This window comes from Chiloscyllium plagiosum, chromosome 36, assembly GCF_004010195.1.
Source record: "Chiloscyllium plagiosum isolate BGI_BamShark_2017 chromosome 36, ASM401019v2, whole genome shotgun sequence".
Taxonomy (NCBI): Eukaryota; Metazoa; Chordata; class Chondrichthyes; order Orectolobiformes; family Hemiscylliidae; genus Chiloscyllium; species Chiloscyllium plagiosum.
Genome location: NC_057745.1, coordinates 18,814,039 through 18,827,947, shown reverse-complemented (window position 1 = coordinate 18,827,947; position 13,909 = coordinate 18,814,039). Strand labels below are relative to the sequence as shown.

The 13,909-nt window shown below is 41.7% G+C and overlaps 1 protein-coding gene across 1 annotated transcript in view; it reads left to right on the top strand.

Moving 5' to 3' along the window:
- LOC122541018 (myocardial zonula adherens protein-like) overlaps positions 1-13,909 on the top strand; it is a 60,343-nt gene that overhangs the window by 35,054 nt on the left and 11,380 nt on the right. Inside the window, exons 8-9 of the mRNA XM_043677454.1 lie at positions 3,180-3,305; positions 6,336-6,464. Of these exons, the coding sequence (XP_043533389.1) occupies positions 3,180-3,305; positions 6,336-6,464 (255 nt within the window). The remainder of the gene's footprint in view (positions 1-3,179; positions 3,306-6,335; positions 6,465-13,909) is intronic.

The window sequence follows — 13,909 nt, the reverse complement described above, 5'->3', positions numbered from 1 at the left end:
TACCCTAAAAGTATCAAACAGAGATCCAAACAGGGTTATCTTCATGGATTCCTTTGCACATAACCAGATGTTGACCAGATTCTGACCTTTTCTGTTGTTTAGGTCACATTATAAAGTCTTTCCTAGTAAAGGATGTTGGCTCCTACATACCTCTTCAAACAGTGATATTTTGTTTCTGATAGGATTTTTCGTGTGAAATTTACATTAGGCCATATGTTGTCTGGATGATAGGTATACCTCAGCATAGTTGCTATTTGAACCATGAACATCAATGCAGCCATCTTCAAAACACAGATGCATAAGGCTATCTTACTTCCCTTTATTAAGATTAAAATTAAACTAAAATAGGACCACTAAAAACTCCAGTAGCTGAAATTAATATTTGCCTTCATAACCAAATTGATAACTCATCCGTGCAATGTTGTGATTTTAAATGAAGTCCATTCTCAAATAATTCTAAACAGAATGGTTGGGATTTGGATTCTATATTAAACTCCAGAGGAAGACTTTTTTTTTGCTGGGGATTAATTGGTAAAGGGGACAATCACTAAATAGAATGCAAACTAACAAGATTTTTTGGATGATGAAAATTAAAATTTAGTATTCCACTATTCGATGCTTGGCAGGATATATATTTTCAACATATGCTGGGAAAGTGCTTGTAGCATCGTGGGAGTGTCCCTTCTTCTGAGTCAGGAGGCCTGGGTTCTAATCCCACCTGTTTCAGAGGTACATAGTGACATCTCTGAGCAGGTTGATTAGGAAAATATCTCAACACCTGTTGGTCTGTGGTTCCTGGGACTTGCTTTCTTGAATCTGGCTTACATCAAGATTTTCACCAGTCAAATTAACTTTAACATACATTAAAATCTCCCTTTCAACTTTAAGATGAACTCTAGTTTCCTTGTCTACTTTATTGTAGGTGACCATTTCACAACCACTTGCTTCCCTCTCATATTCCTATTCCTACTTCACACAATTGATGAGTACTATTTCCTAAAAGAAGTTCCTGCTTACTTTCTCTTAAGATGATTGCATTTAGACCTATTCCTAAATTCTAATACTGGATGACCTCATTTAACGTTGTGGTTGTCTTTCTAAAAATCACAACATTAAATGAAGCGTGGAATCCCGTAGGAATCAATGTTGAAGTCAGAGTTAGATTTCTGGGTATAATTTTCGCCTTTAAATAGCCAATATAAAAGTTGAAATACCTGCTGTGTTTGTGCAGCACTGTCCATTTCTCATTGGAATAATTTGCAAAACATAACAAGGAAATTGTCAGTGAATAAAGCAGGCTTCTTTAGTGCAGAGAAATCTAAATACATTTATAGTACAGAACAAGGTGCAGTACAGGTTCCTCGACCATTGTACCTTTACAGACAAAATACAGTAGAGTACAGTACAGAGAATTATATTTTTTAAAAACTAAATCCATAGCAATTCTTCCAATAGTATAGGTACAAATAGCAAAGAAACGTAAAGGAGAATTATGAAAAAGGAGGTTTACTTCATTACCAGAACAGAGACCTGTTGATAAAATGACGATATTTGACTGCAGGCTGCAGACACATTGGCACCAACTCCAGCAGCACAATCAGTGGGCCTCACTGATGATGTGATGATTGCGAGAGGTGCACTGAGGTGAGAATATATTTGATACAAGACATGACCAGGGATTAAGGGACGTTAACATTGGGAAAGATATTTTTAAATGAGGATAAAGACCATTTAAAAAATATAAATAACTTATAAGTGAAAAGGCTTTCAAAGGGGAGACTTAAAATGAGGACTTCTTATAACTATCTGGATCTCTTGCATGAAACCCCCAAACCAGCAACAATTATTTTTGTCACTTTTAGGTTCTTCTAGCAACCTCCACCCTACCCATCAATGGCGATGTCCCACTTCCTAGCAACTGCCCTACCACTAACTCCTAACGTGCCCAACAAGAGTCTCCTTAGAAAGTATTCTGTGGTAAAATGTTATCTCCTAACTAATACAAAGACTTATGGGCAAGTGCTATATTTTAATAGCTTTTTTGCAGGCAACTTTTGCAACACTCAGCCCATGTCTGAGCATCTGTGTCAACATGTCTAATACCTTCTACCCAAATATTTGCCATTGTTGGCCTTAGGTAATTCTTCTAGCTGATCAGTATCTCAGATTTGGCTTCTGTTTACTTGCTAGACTCAATGGAAATCCAAATGCAAAGTTGTCCCAACTTCAGTTCACTACCACGTTTTGTTTTTCTTCTTCAAGCTGCATTGCATTATTTAATGTCAAAGTTCCAATTTCCAGTCATCCAAACAATCCAATGGTATATTAAAACTAAAGCCTTTCACCACTAAACTGACATACAATTTGATAACTTAAGTTTTTGTCGGACACAAATGTGTCAACGAGGCCAAATCCAACACTGCCAAGCTAATAGAAAGTGCTAAACAAAAAGGTGAAGTCAGAAAATCTCATTTGCTCAATAAAGTCTTACCATATTTCTGTAAAGAGTCACAGCAATTCACAAATATTCTGCAGCACTGGCTTTAGCAATTGAGTGAAGTGAAACTCCAGGTCCGATCTGAATTATTAGCATGGATTAAATATTTTAATATGATTGAAATTAGATTGTGGACCTGATGTAGTGGTCTGATTAGATTAGATTAGATTACTTACAGTGTAGAAACAGGCCCTTCGGCCCAACAAGTCCACACTGACCCGCCGAAGCGTAACCCACCCAGACCCATTCTCCTACATTTACCCCTTCACCTAACACTACGGGCAATTTAGCATGGCCAATTCACCTAACCTGCACATCTTTGGATTGTGGGAGGAAACCGGAGCACCCGGAGGAAACTCACGCAGACACAGGGAGAACGTGCAAACTCTACACAGTCAGTCGCTTGAGGCGGGAATTGAACCCGGGTCTCTGGCGCGTGGACTGTATTGGGAGGAGTTCAGGCATTGTCCTTCCCACATGCATTCTGTGGTGTGTCCATACAGTGTTCCCTTGTGTTCAATTCATGTTTGCTTATGTCAGAGGGACTGAATCTGTTGAACATCAGACAACTGTGTCTTGCCAGTGATACCAACATACATATTAGAATAAATAAAATCTATCAGTAATTTGTACTGAGTTAAATGCTTTATTTCACAATTAATTTCTTGTCTCTGTATTACAGATAGAATCTTCTCAGGAAGCCAATGCCAGTGCAATGCGGGATATGACCAGGAAGCTCTTTGATCAATATGAAGCAAAACTGAAAGAGGCCAAACAACAGCACCAAGCTGAAATGGAGGCTATTCAGGTGTGTAAGGGTGAATGAGTACAATTGTAGTTCTTTTGTTTCCTGTAATGTATGGGAGAAGACCACAGTCTCCTGAAAAGATGTCTTTGTTCAAACCCTAGTTTTCATACTCACCAATTTCCATTTTGCAAATAGGTTATCGATGTTCACCTCATTTCTTCAGATGATGCGTGCTGATCTGTGACTCAGTTTGTCTGACATTTTCATTTCAATGAGACAATGGGTTGCTTAAATTCTGGAGCAACCAATCGCATTGAAGTATTCCCACAATCGGCAAGCCAGGAGCTGAATTCCTTCACTTATAATTTAAAATTTTACAAATAGCGAAATAAATTATTAGGACCTGCCTAAAGTAGGTGGAAGCTAAAATATTACCAACTTTACATTTTATATTTTTTAGAATCATAGTGAAGGATTATGGCTGAGGGAGAGACAGGACTGGCAGCTCAATGTTCCAGGATACAAATGCTGTAGGAAGGATAGAAGGGGAGGCGAGAGAGGACGGGGAGTGATGTTTTTGATTAATTTTAACATTACAGTAGTACTTAGAAAGGGTATTCCTAGGGGATCATCCAGTGAAGCTATATGAGTGAAACTGAGAAATAAGAAGGAGTGATTGCTTTGATGGGATTGTATGACAAGCCCCACAATAGTCAGCAGCAAATTGAGGAGCAAATGTGTGGGAAGATTGCCGATAACTGTAAGCATAACAGGGTTGTAATAATAGGGGATTTTAACTTTCCAAACATGGCCTGGGACTGCCATAGTGTTAAGGGTTTTGATAGGAGCAACTTGTCAAGTGTGTTCAAAAAAACTTTCTCAATCAATATGTTGATGGGCCTAGTAGAGCAGGGGCAAAGTTCGATCTCCTCTTGGGAAATAAGGCAGGGCAAGTGACTGAGGTGTTAGTCAGGGAGCATTTTGGAAACACTGAGCGTAATTCTATTAGTTTTAGAGTAGTTACGGAAAAGAGTAGGCCTGGTCCACAAGTTAAAGTTCTAAATTGTGGCAAGGTCAATTTTGATGGTATTACATAAGAACTTTCAAAAGTGGTTTGGGGAGGCTGTTTGCACATAAAGGGACGTCTGTTAAGTGGGAGGAAATGGTAGAGGCAGGTACAAGTTACAACATTTAAAAGACGTTTGGACAGGTACATGAATAGGAAAGGTTTAGAGAGGTTTGGGTCAAAATCAGGCAAATGGAAATCTGGTCAGCATGCATGAGTTGGGCCAAATGGTCTGTTTCCATAATTGTGATATTTAACAACTCCTTCTGTACCAATGAAGTTATTTAATTATGAATTTCAGTGTTGGAAAACTCAGCTACATCTCACACTATAAGATGTATCTTTTTCATGGGTTTTAACAGTGAGACTGACAGCATAATACTGGAATTTCTCATCTATTCAGCCTTTTATAATCGATTGCTGGGGGCACCTCAACTGTGCAACTTCTGAAATATAGAATGACTGGCAGCTCCGTCTGGATTCCTGCAGTCAGCTGTGTATGTGCTGATTCAGTGTAATCGCTGTCAGTTTCAGAGGAGCATTGACAGTAAACATGGACACTTTAGCCATCATTACTGTTGCAAAATCTGGACCATAATATTGGTTAAAACTTTCTGGTTGGGTGTGTCTACATTTACCTGTGAAACTTAGAAACAACTTGGGGCAGAAATGATTAGACCAGATTCCCTACAGTGTGGAAACAGGCCCATCAGCTCCACACCAACCCTCCGAACAGTAACCCACACAGACCCATCTCCCTCTGACTAATGCACCTAACACTGTGGACAACATAGCATGGCCAATTCACATCTTTGGACTATTGGTTGAAACTGGAGCACCCAGAGGTTACCCACACAGACACAGGGAGAAGATGTGAACTCCCCACAGCCAGTCACCAAGGCTGGAATCGAACCTGGGACCCTGGTGCTGTGAGGCAGCAATGCTAACCATTGAGCCACTGCGCCATGCTTGTCATTTTCTGTTTATGTTTCAGATTTCTAGCAGGCATGTAAGACCATAAGATGTAGGAGCAGAAGTAGGGCGTTCGGCCCACTGTGCCAGTGAGATCATTGATCTGATAATTCTCAACTCTACTTTTCTGCCTTGTCCTTATAACCCTTAATTACCTCACTGATTAAAATCTTCAACGATGCTTAACAAAGATATTACCTGTTGCTTATAAATTACCCCGATGTTATACAAATGTAAAGCTCCTCCAACAAAGCCACTGCAAAGCAAAATACTGTAGCTTCTTAAAAGTACATTCATTCAACAGACTATAGCTCAGAAAATCAGAGCAATAAAAACTAGAAATGCTGAAACCAGAGGGTGATGGAGATTCTCAGCAGGTCTGTCAGCATCTGCAGAGAGAGAAAGAGAGGGAGAGAAGACAAGTCTACGTTCCTACAAAAGGTGTAATGTTCTCCTAGAACTTCCACACTAATAAATCCTGTTGAAAGGTCAATGACCTAAAATGTTTACTCTGTTCCATTGGCTGTGGATGCTGCCAGACCTGCTGAGTATCTCTGTCATTTTCTGTTTATGTTTCAGATTTCTAGCAGGCACGTAAGACCATAAGATGTAGGAGCAGAGTAGGCCATTTGGCCCATTTCACCATTCAGTGAGACCATTGATCTGATAATCCTCAACTCTACTGTTCTGCTTTGTCCCAATATCCCTTAATTCCCTCACTGATTAAAACTCTGTCTAGCTCAGCCTTGAATATACTTAATGACTCAGTGATGAAGAATTCCACAGATTCACTACACTCAGAGAAGAAATGCCTCCTTATCTCTATATTAATTGTATGGCCTTTTGTATGTCAGGAGTGGAATTTGAGAAAAGTGCACTAAAAGTCAATGTGATGACATCACTGACAAAATTACTCCTAAATGTGGAGAACAGAACCTGCAGAAGCTGAGCTGGCTGCTTCAGCTTTGTCTCTCCCTGTGGCTCTGTGCTGGGAATCAGAAATGATGGGAATACCAAGTGATAATGTTCTGGTTGTTTTGTTTTGAATGAAGGCCCGAATAAACCAGGCTGTCCAGGAACTGGAAGAAGCCAATAAGAAGGCTGCAGCAGCGGAACAGCAATTAGCAGAAAGGGACCAGAGGATTCAAGAGCTGGACCAATTCATTTCTCGAATGGAGAAGGTAGTACAAACTACATTAAATTTCTGTAAACCTTTTCTGCTCACTGTGAGGAAAGCTGGTGCTGATAAATGGAATGCCTTTCTAACAGCACCTAATAGCTGCTCAGGCACAGTATGAGCAGATACAAAGTGGACTCCCAGTGCAGTGCCTTAAACCCCAATTTCATTTTCCTTCAGTCTGACATTTTACATTTCTTGTGACAAGCCTTGGTTCTTAGGAATGAAATATTAACCAAAAATATTGTTCAGAGGCCTAGGCAGGATCTGTGGAGAATGAAGCACAGCTAACTTTATAGTTTGGTAATCCCTTCATCAGGACCAACCCGTCTGCTGAGAATTTCCAGCATTTCCTATTTTTATTTCCGATTCCTCGCAGCCTGAGTATTCCGCTTTTGTAATATTTGTGAGATTGCCAAATTAGCGATTGCAAATGGCAATCCTCCTCAGTAGGATGCATGTAGAAAAGGTGAATACTCAGAGATGAATTAGTTTCATTTATGCGGCATAAGGTGAGAGCATGCACAAGTGTTAATGCTGTGCGAGTGACCAGAAGTGCAAAGCCCTAACTGGACTTCTCTTCACAGAACCGTTTGATTGTCTGTGGGCGCAGATCTTCTGCAAATTTAAACAAATTCAAGGAAGATTTGCAAATATTGACGCATTCTTGTTTCTGAGGGGTGCAAATTGCAAAAGGGAAGAACAGAGCATGTAAGAAGCTGCAGCCGGTGGACGTTTCATTAAACAGTAATAGTTGTAGGCCATGCCTGTAAATCAACAAATACAAAATCTGATCGCTGAAGGACTGAACTGGTGATAACCCAGAGGGGGTCCTCTAGAATCTCTCAAGGTTCTCTTCAAGTCTGAAGAGCAGCAGTTTGAAGCTAAATGGGAGAATTTGTTTGACAAAATCCCCTCATAGCAGTTAGTACCAGGAAGTGGATTCCTGGTAACAGTGACAGTGACACAAAATTAATAGGAACCCATTCTTAGTTTGAGACAAAAAACTGCAGATGTACATTTTAGTTCCCTTTCCGTTCCCTTTCCAACATGACCATCTTTGAGTTCCTCCATTGCCACAGTGAATAAGACTGCACATTGGAGGAACAACACCTCACCTCCCACCTGGGCAGCCTACAGCCTGGAGGACTCAACAGTAAGTTCTTCAATTTCAAATAACTCCCCCTTCCCATCCCCTGACTCACTTCCCAGCCCCTCCCCCTCTCTTCCAATCCTCTGATTGACCCTTCCAGCAACCAACCAGATTCATTCTTCCCATTGACCAACCAGGTCATATCTTCTACCTGTGCTCACCTATCCCTACCTCACCACTCCACCCCTCTCTCCATCCAAAACTCTCCCCCACCACTTTATCTGCAGCTCCCCTTCCACACACCTCCAGTCCTGAAGAAGAGCTACTACACCTGAAACTTTGACTTCTCCACCTCCTGGTGCTGCCTGGCTTGCTGTGTTATTCCAGCCTCTTGCTTGTCTACCTTGAACCTATTCCACCATTCAATGAGTTCATGGCCATCACGTGAACTAATTCCATAGACTTGCCTCTGTTCCATATCCCTTAAGGACTTAAGATAATGAAAATCTGTCAACTTTAGGTTGAAAATTTACAATTGATCTTGGATTTGTTTCAGTTCAGTGGATGTTTAGAGCTCTCTCTCAAAATCTGAGCCTGGAATTGTACTCTCTCCCTCTCTCTCTCTCTCACAGAGGATTTGAGGGCAGGAAGGGTATTTTATTAGGTTGTGCCTAAACTGCCATCGTGCTCCCAACAGATTAAATTGTGGCAGAAAGTCCCATGGTTGGACGTGCAGTCCCATCACCAATTGAGACCTACAAATGGTTAATTAATGATCATGCGAGGGTCATACTCTGCTGCCACTGGAATTAACCGAGTGGCAAATGGACCCTTGACATGTTGCATGTACACACCAGGTAAAGCTGTGCGGCTTGTTAGTGATCCCTCAGAGGGAATCCCTCAGACCAAAGCACAAGATTCCTGATCAAGGAATATGACATGAGGAAGGGGTAGGGAGTCGGGCCTGTGCTCCTGTTGCCGGATTCCCCAAGCCTGCAAAAGCCCTCCCACCATGACCTGGCTGTGTCACTACATGATCCTGGACCTCCAGTAGGAGCTATCCCGGCAGCAGCCACTACCTAAGTTAGAGACAAAAAAACTGCAGATGCTGGAATCCAAAGTAGAGCCAGGAGGCTGGAAGAAAGTGAGGACTGCAAATGCTGGAGATCAGCGTCAAGAGTCTGGTGCTGGAAAAACACCGCCAGACAGGCAACATCCGAGGAGCAGGAGAATCAATGTTTTGGGCAAGAGCTCTTCATCAGGAATGAGGCTTGTGAGTCGAAGGGGTGGAGAGATAAATTGGGGCAGGGGGTAGGGTTAGGGGAAAGTAGCTGAGAGTTCAATAGGTGGATGGAAGTGGGGGTAATGGTGATAGCTCGGAGAGGAGGGTGGAGCAGATAGGTGGGAAGGAAGGTAGGACAGGTCATGAGGGCTGTTTCGAGTTGGAAGGTTGGAACTGGGATAAGTTGGGGCGAGGGGAAATGAGGAAACTGGTGAAGCCCATGTTGTTGCCGTGTGGTTGGAGGGTCCCAAGGCGGAAGATGAGACACTCTTCCTCCAGGCATCGGGTGGTTAGGGTTTGGCGATGGAGGAGGCCCAAGACCTGCATGTCCTTGGTGGAATGGGGGGGGGGAGGGAATTGAAGTATTTGGCTATGTGGTGATGGGTTGGTGGTGTGGGTGTCCCAGAGATGTTCTCTGAAGTGGTCTGCAAGTAGGAAGCTGGAAGAACACAGCAAACCAGGCAGCGTCAGGAGGTGGAGAAGTCAACATATCGGGTGTAACCCTTTTCAGAATTGGGTGTGGGTTGATGGGGAATTGCAGATAAAGGGGGTGGCACGGGCAGGGTGGTGAAGTAGAGATAGGTGAAGACAGGTAGAGGGGACCGGATTCATTCCTTCCATTGATCAAATAGGTTGTACCCTCTCCTGTCTTCACCTATCCCTGTCTTCACCTATCCCCACTTCACCACCCTGCCCTCACCACCCCCTTTATCTGCAGCTGCCTCCACACCTGCCCCCAGTCCTGAAGAAAGGTTATACCCGAAACTTCAACTTCTCCACCTCCTGATGCTGCCTGGCTTGTTGTGTTCTTGCAGCCACTACCTTCCCAGTGAGCTGCTGTTCACAAACGCTGCCAGCCTCGAACTAACCAGTAGCTCACACTGGGCATACCGTCTGCCCCTGGAGTCCTTGGTCCAGGACAAGACCCCTTGGTGACCACTTAATCCTGAAAGGCATTTCATACCACAGCCTATCCAGGAGGAGGCAGCAATGCGCTCTCATTGGCTATCCAGTCAGGGCCCAACCCTCTTTACAAGGATGTTGCCAGGGTTGGAGGATTTGAGCTATAGAGAGAGGCTGAACACACTGGGGCTGTTTTCCATGGAGCGTCGGAGGCTGAGGGGTGACTTTATGGAGGTTTCTAAAATCATGAGGGGCATGGACAGGATAAATAGACAAAATCTCTTCCCTGGGGTGGGAGAAGGCCAGAACTAAAGGGCATAGGTTTAGGGTGAGAGGGGAAAGATATAAAAGAGACCTAAGGGGCACCTTTTCACACAGAGAGTGGTACGTGTATGGAATGAGCTGCCAGAGGAAGTGGTGGAGGCTGATACAATTGCAACATTTAAAAGGCATTTGGAGAGGTATATGAATAGGAAGGGTTTGGAGGGATATGGGGAGGTGGGACTAGATTGGGTTGGGACAACTGGTCGGCATGGACTGGTTGGACCGAAGGGTCTTTTTCCGTGCTGTACATCTCTAAGACTCTATGTCTCTATGTGTGTAGAAGAGTTCCCTAATTTTAATTCTGAAAGGCCCAGCTTTTACTTGTGAGACTGTACCCGATAGACCTGGTCAAAATAGTTTATCTTTCATGCCTACAGCTCTTACTAATTCAAATGTCCTTCAAATTATCCCTCAACATTCTAAATCTCAAGGAATACTAACCTTTGTTTGTGAATCCCATTGTAGTTTAGCCCTTGGATTCCAGGGCTTACTAAAAAAGCTTGCATGCATCAAATACTTGAAAGTATAGTTAACAGAAAAATACTTTTCTAAAATGCAATGGTTTAGTGTCCAACAAATATGTTATTGAAGATACAGACTGCTTAGGCATATGTATAAGTGGAAGAAACTAAAATAAGTCTTTTCAGTGCACCTAGTGTCATCGAAGAGTGCTATAAAATATGGGATGAAAAACTAATTAGTTCTTGAGCCCACGTTTTCATATACCATTCAACTGTCCTGTAATAAAGTATGCCAGAAACACATGGTCAGTGTGTCAATCAGTCAGCATGTTCGGATTTTGGAGGGTTGATACTGATCTGCTGTATGGAACATTCTCCTTCTTCTGTTAGATCGAGGGGAAGCTCTTCAAAATTTCTCTCAAAATTTGAGGAGTACGAGATCTAAACTCCCGAATGTCTGTTGGATCTTGTGATATCCACTTTCTTACCATTGTCAGTTTATCATAAAACATTTTTAAGGTGCTAGTACCCTAGAATGACATGCCCTCAGACCCATTCATATCTGCTGCACACTGAGATTTATTCTTCTATAAAGATGTCATAACATTAAATCCTTTAACTGGAAATTTGTTCTACTTTTCCTAATCACTACTCCAGGGAAAACTGTACAGTATGATGATCATTATTATGAAGGAATGATATAACAAACTGCAAAGCTGCTATGTTATAGGAAGGCCCCATCTGTTAACAATCCCATGGCAATGTTTTGATAAATAGCAGGAAGTTCTCTTGGTGATATTTATCCTTTAAGCAAAATACTAAAACAAAATGAACTGCTCATGCATTGCTACTTGTAGGATGTTAATATGCACCAATTGGCTGCCATGTCTCCTGCATTAGTACTGTCTGTACATCATTAGCTTGAAAGAACTTTGGAACACATTGAGGCTGTGGAAGGTTATATATGAATGCAAGTATTTCTTTTGTTCTTTTAAAATGCTAGTAAATGCATTTCCAGATGATTAACGATGTTTACAACTAGATCTGGAGCTTCTTTAAATATAACTTGTTCTATTTAATTTTATATAACAGGAATCATTAGGCATTTGTGTCAATGCAATAGGCATTCAGCAGAAACATGGAAACTAACAAGTCATAGATTATACAACACAGAACAAATTAAGAAAAAACAAATAAAAGTATAAAATCTTTTGCGCCTTTTCCTTTCAATAACAGATAATTTGCTCGGTAAATACAAGCCTTTTTGCTCCATGAGACGTTAGAGGTTCTAAAGTAACCATTATTTAAATCAAAGGGACTGGATTGTTCTTTCAACTTTTTTCCCCTTTTTTTTCAATTGAAGTGCAATTGTTTTATTTGGTAAGCAAGAGGAAAGATAAATTTTAAAATAATGTAAACAACGATCATTTCACCATCAATATTACAAGCAAATTAATTTAAGTGGAGTCATAAGCAGTTGAAGGTAAACAGGATCAGAAATAGGTTATTTAGCTCCTTGAGTATATTGCACAGATCTGGGACCTCGCTCTAAGAGGACCTTCGCCCCACATCCCTTTATTACATTTAGTTAACAAAAATCTATCAATAACAGATTTAAAATTATCAATTGGTACAGCATTAATTACCATTTGTGGAACAGAGTTTCAAATCTGTTTCTTCCTCTAATGACAGTATTTTGATAAGTAAATCATTGTTTTTGTTGAACAAGAAGCTGTTTGAGGGCTTTAGTTAGTAAAGTGTGTTGATCCGTGTGGAATAGAGTCATCCTGATCAGTCATGTTGCTGATCTGATTCCGGCTCTCAGCTGAGGTGGCCTTGCAGCAATGGATATCAGCATCCTGGGTGGAGGGGGAATAGTCAGATATAATTCCCACTCCTGATCCCTAATCTGTGATGCTGTTGAAAAGAATGAAGGCCGTCATAGTACAATGGGAGCAGGGTTTCATGTAATTAATATAGATTCTATACCTCATTCTCACCCATTTCCATCTTAACTGGACACATTTTGTAGGCAGATGAATCATTCACCTAACTTGGTGTGTGAGGTTTTTTTGTTTGCAGGCTCATTGTGATTTAAACTGTAGGATTTGTCTATGTTTTAATCCCAGGTATTTTGGAGTTTAGATTTGTGATAGTGGCATGTGGGCTTTTGTCTGTGTAAGAGAAAGGGTTTAGCAATTAAATTGTAAGAATTCCTATAACCACGATGATTTCTTTTTTAAAAAAGTTAATGACCATTCTTGGAAACCAATGGGAACTTATTTACATTGAGAGAGTTTTTATGTACAAACAGAGCAAATAGTTCATTCAGCCTTCGGTTTAAAAGGTCAGACTTTTGTTTGCTTAGGGGAAACACCTAAACTTGGAAAAAACTTTTGGGATCACTTTGGCAAGTTTGTAGAAGTCTTGGCGGAAGCTGGAAGTGCAAAGCAAGTGGCTGTTAAGGAAGGGAAATAGTTTTGGACTGTTAGGCCATGAGTTATCTCAGTGAAAGGTGTTTAGTTTTATAATTCCAGGCCAGAAGTGTTTGGTTAAAACCTAAAGGGATTATTTGAAGCTGAAAAAGTCCATGCCCAAGGCAAAGGTGATCAGATTCTCAAAACCAGGAATTATCACCATGTGTGTGATAGAGAAGATAATTGGTTCTTGTTTAGGTATTATAAAGAAGTAACTAAAATATGATATATAAAAGCAGATTTCAGTTTAGCATCAGACTTGTCCAGTAATAACATTAGTTTGTTTGGTATGTTGCCTCCCAGGTGCAAGGGTATGTGATGTCTCTGATCGTGTTTTCCGGGTCCTTAAGGGGGAGGGAGAGCAGCCCGAAGTCGTGGTCCACATTGGCACCAATGACATAGGTAGGAGGAGGGCTGAGAATGTTAGGCAGGCTTTCAGGGAGCTAGGTTGGAAGCTCAGAGTGAGAACGAACAGAGTTGTTGTCTCTGGTTTGTTACCCGTGCCACGTGATAGAGAGTCGAGGAATAGGGAGAGAGAACAGTTAAATGCGTGGCTACAGGGATGGTGCAGGAGGGAGGGATTCCGGTATTTGGAAACTGGGGTTCTTTCTGGGGAAGGTGGGACCTCTATAAACAGGATGGTCTACACCTGAACCTGAGGGCCACGAGTATCCTTGGCTGGAGGTTTGCTAGTGCTCTTGGGGGGGGTTTAAACTAACTCTGCAGGGGCATGGGAACCTAGACTGTAGCTTTAGGGTGCAGGACCCGGAGTGTCGGGAGGTTAGGAACATGGCATCAATCTCAAAGGAGGGTGTCTGTAAACAGGAAAGTGGCTTGAAGTGTGTATACTTCAATGCAAGAAGTATACGAAATAAGGTAGGTGAACTTGCAGTGTGGGTTGGTACCTGG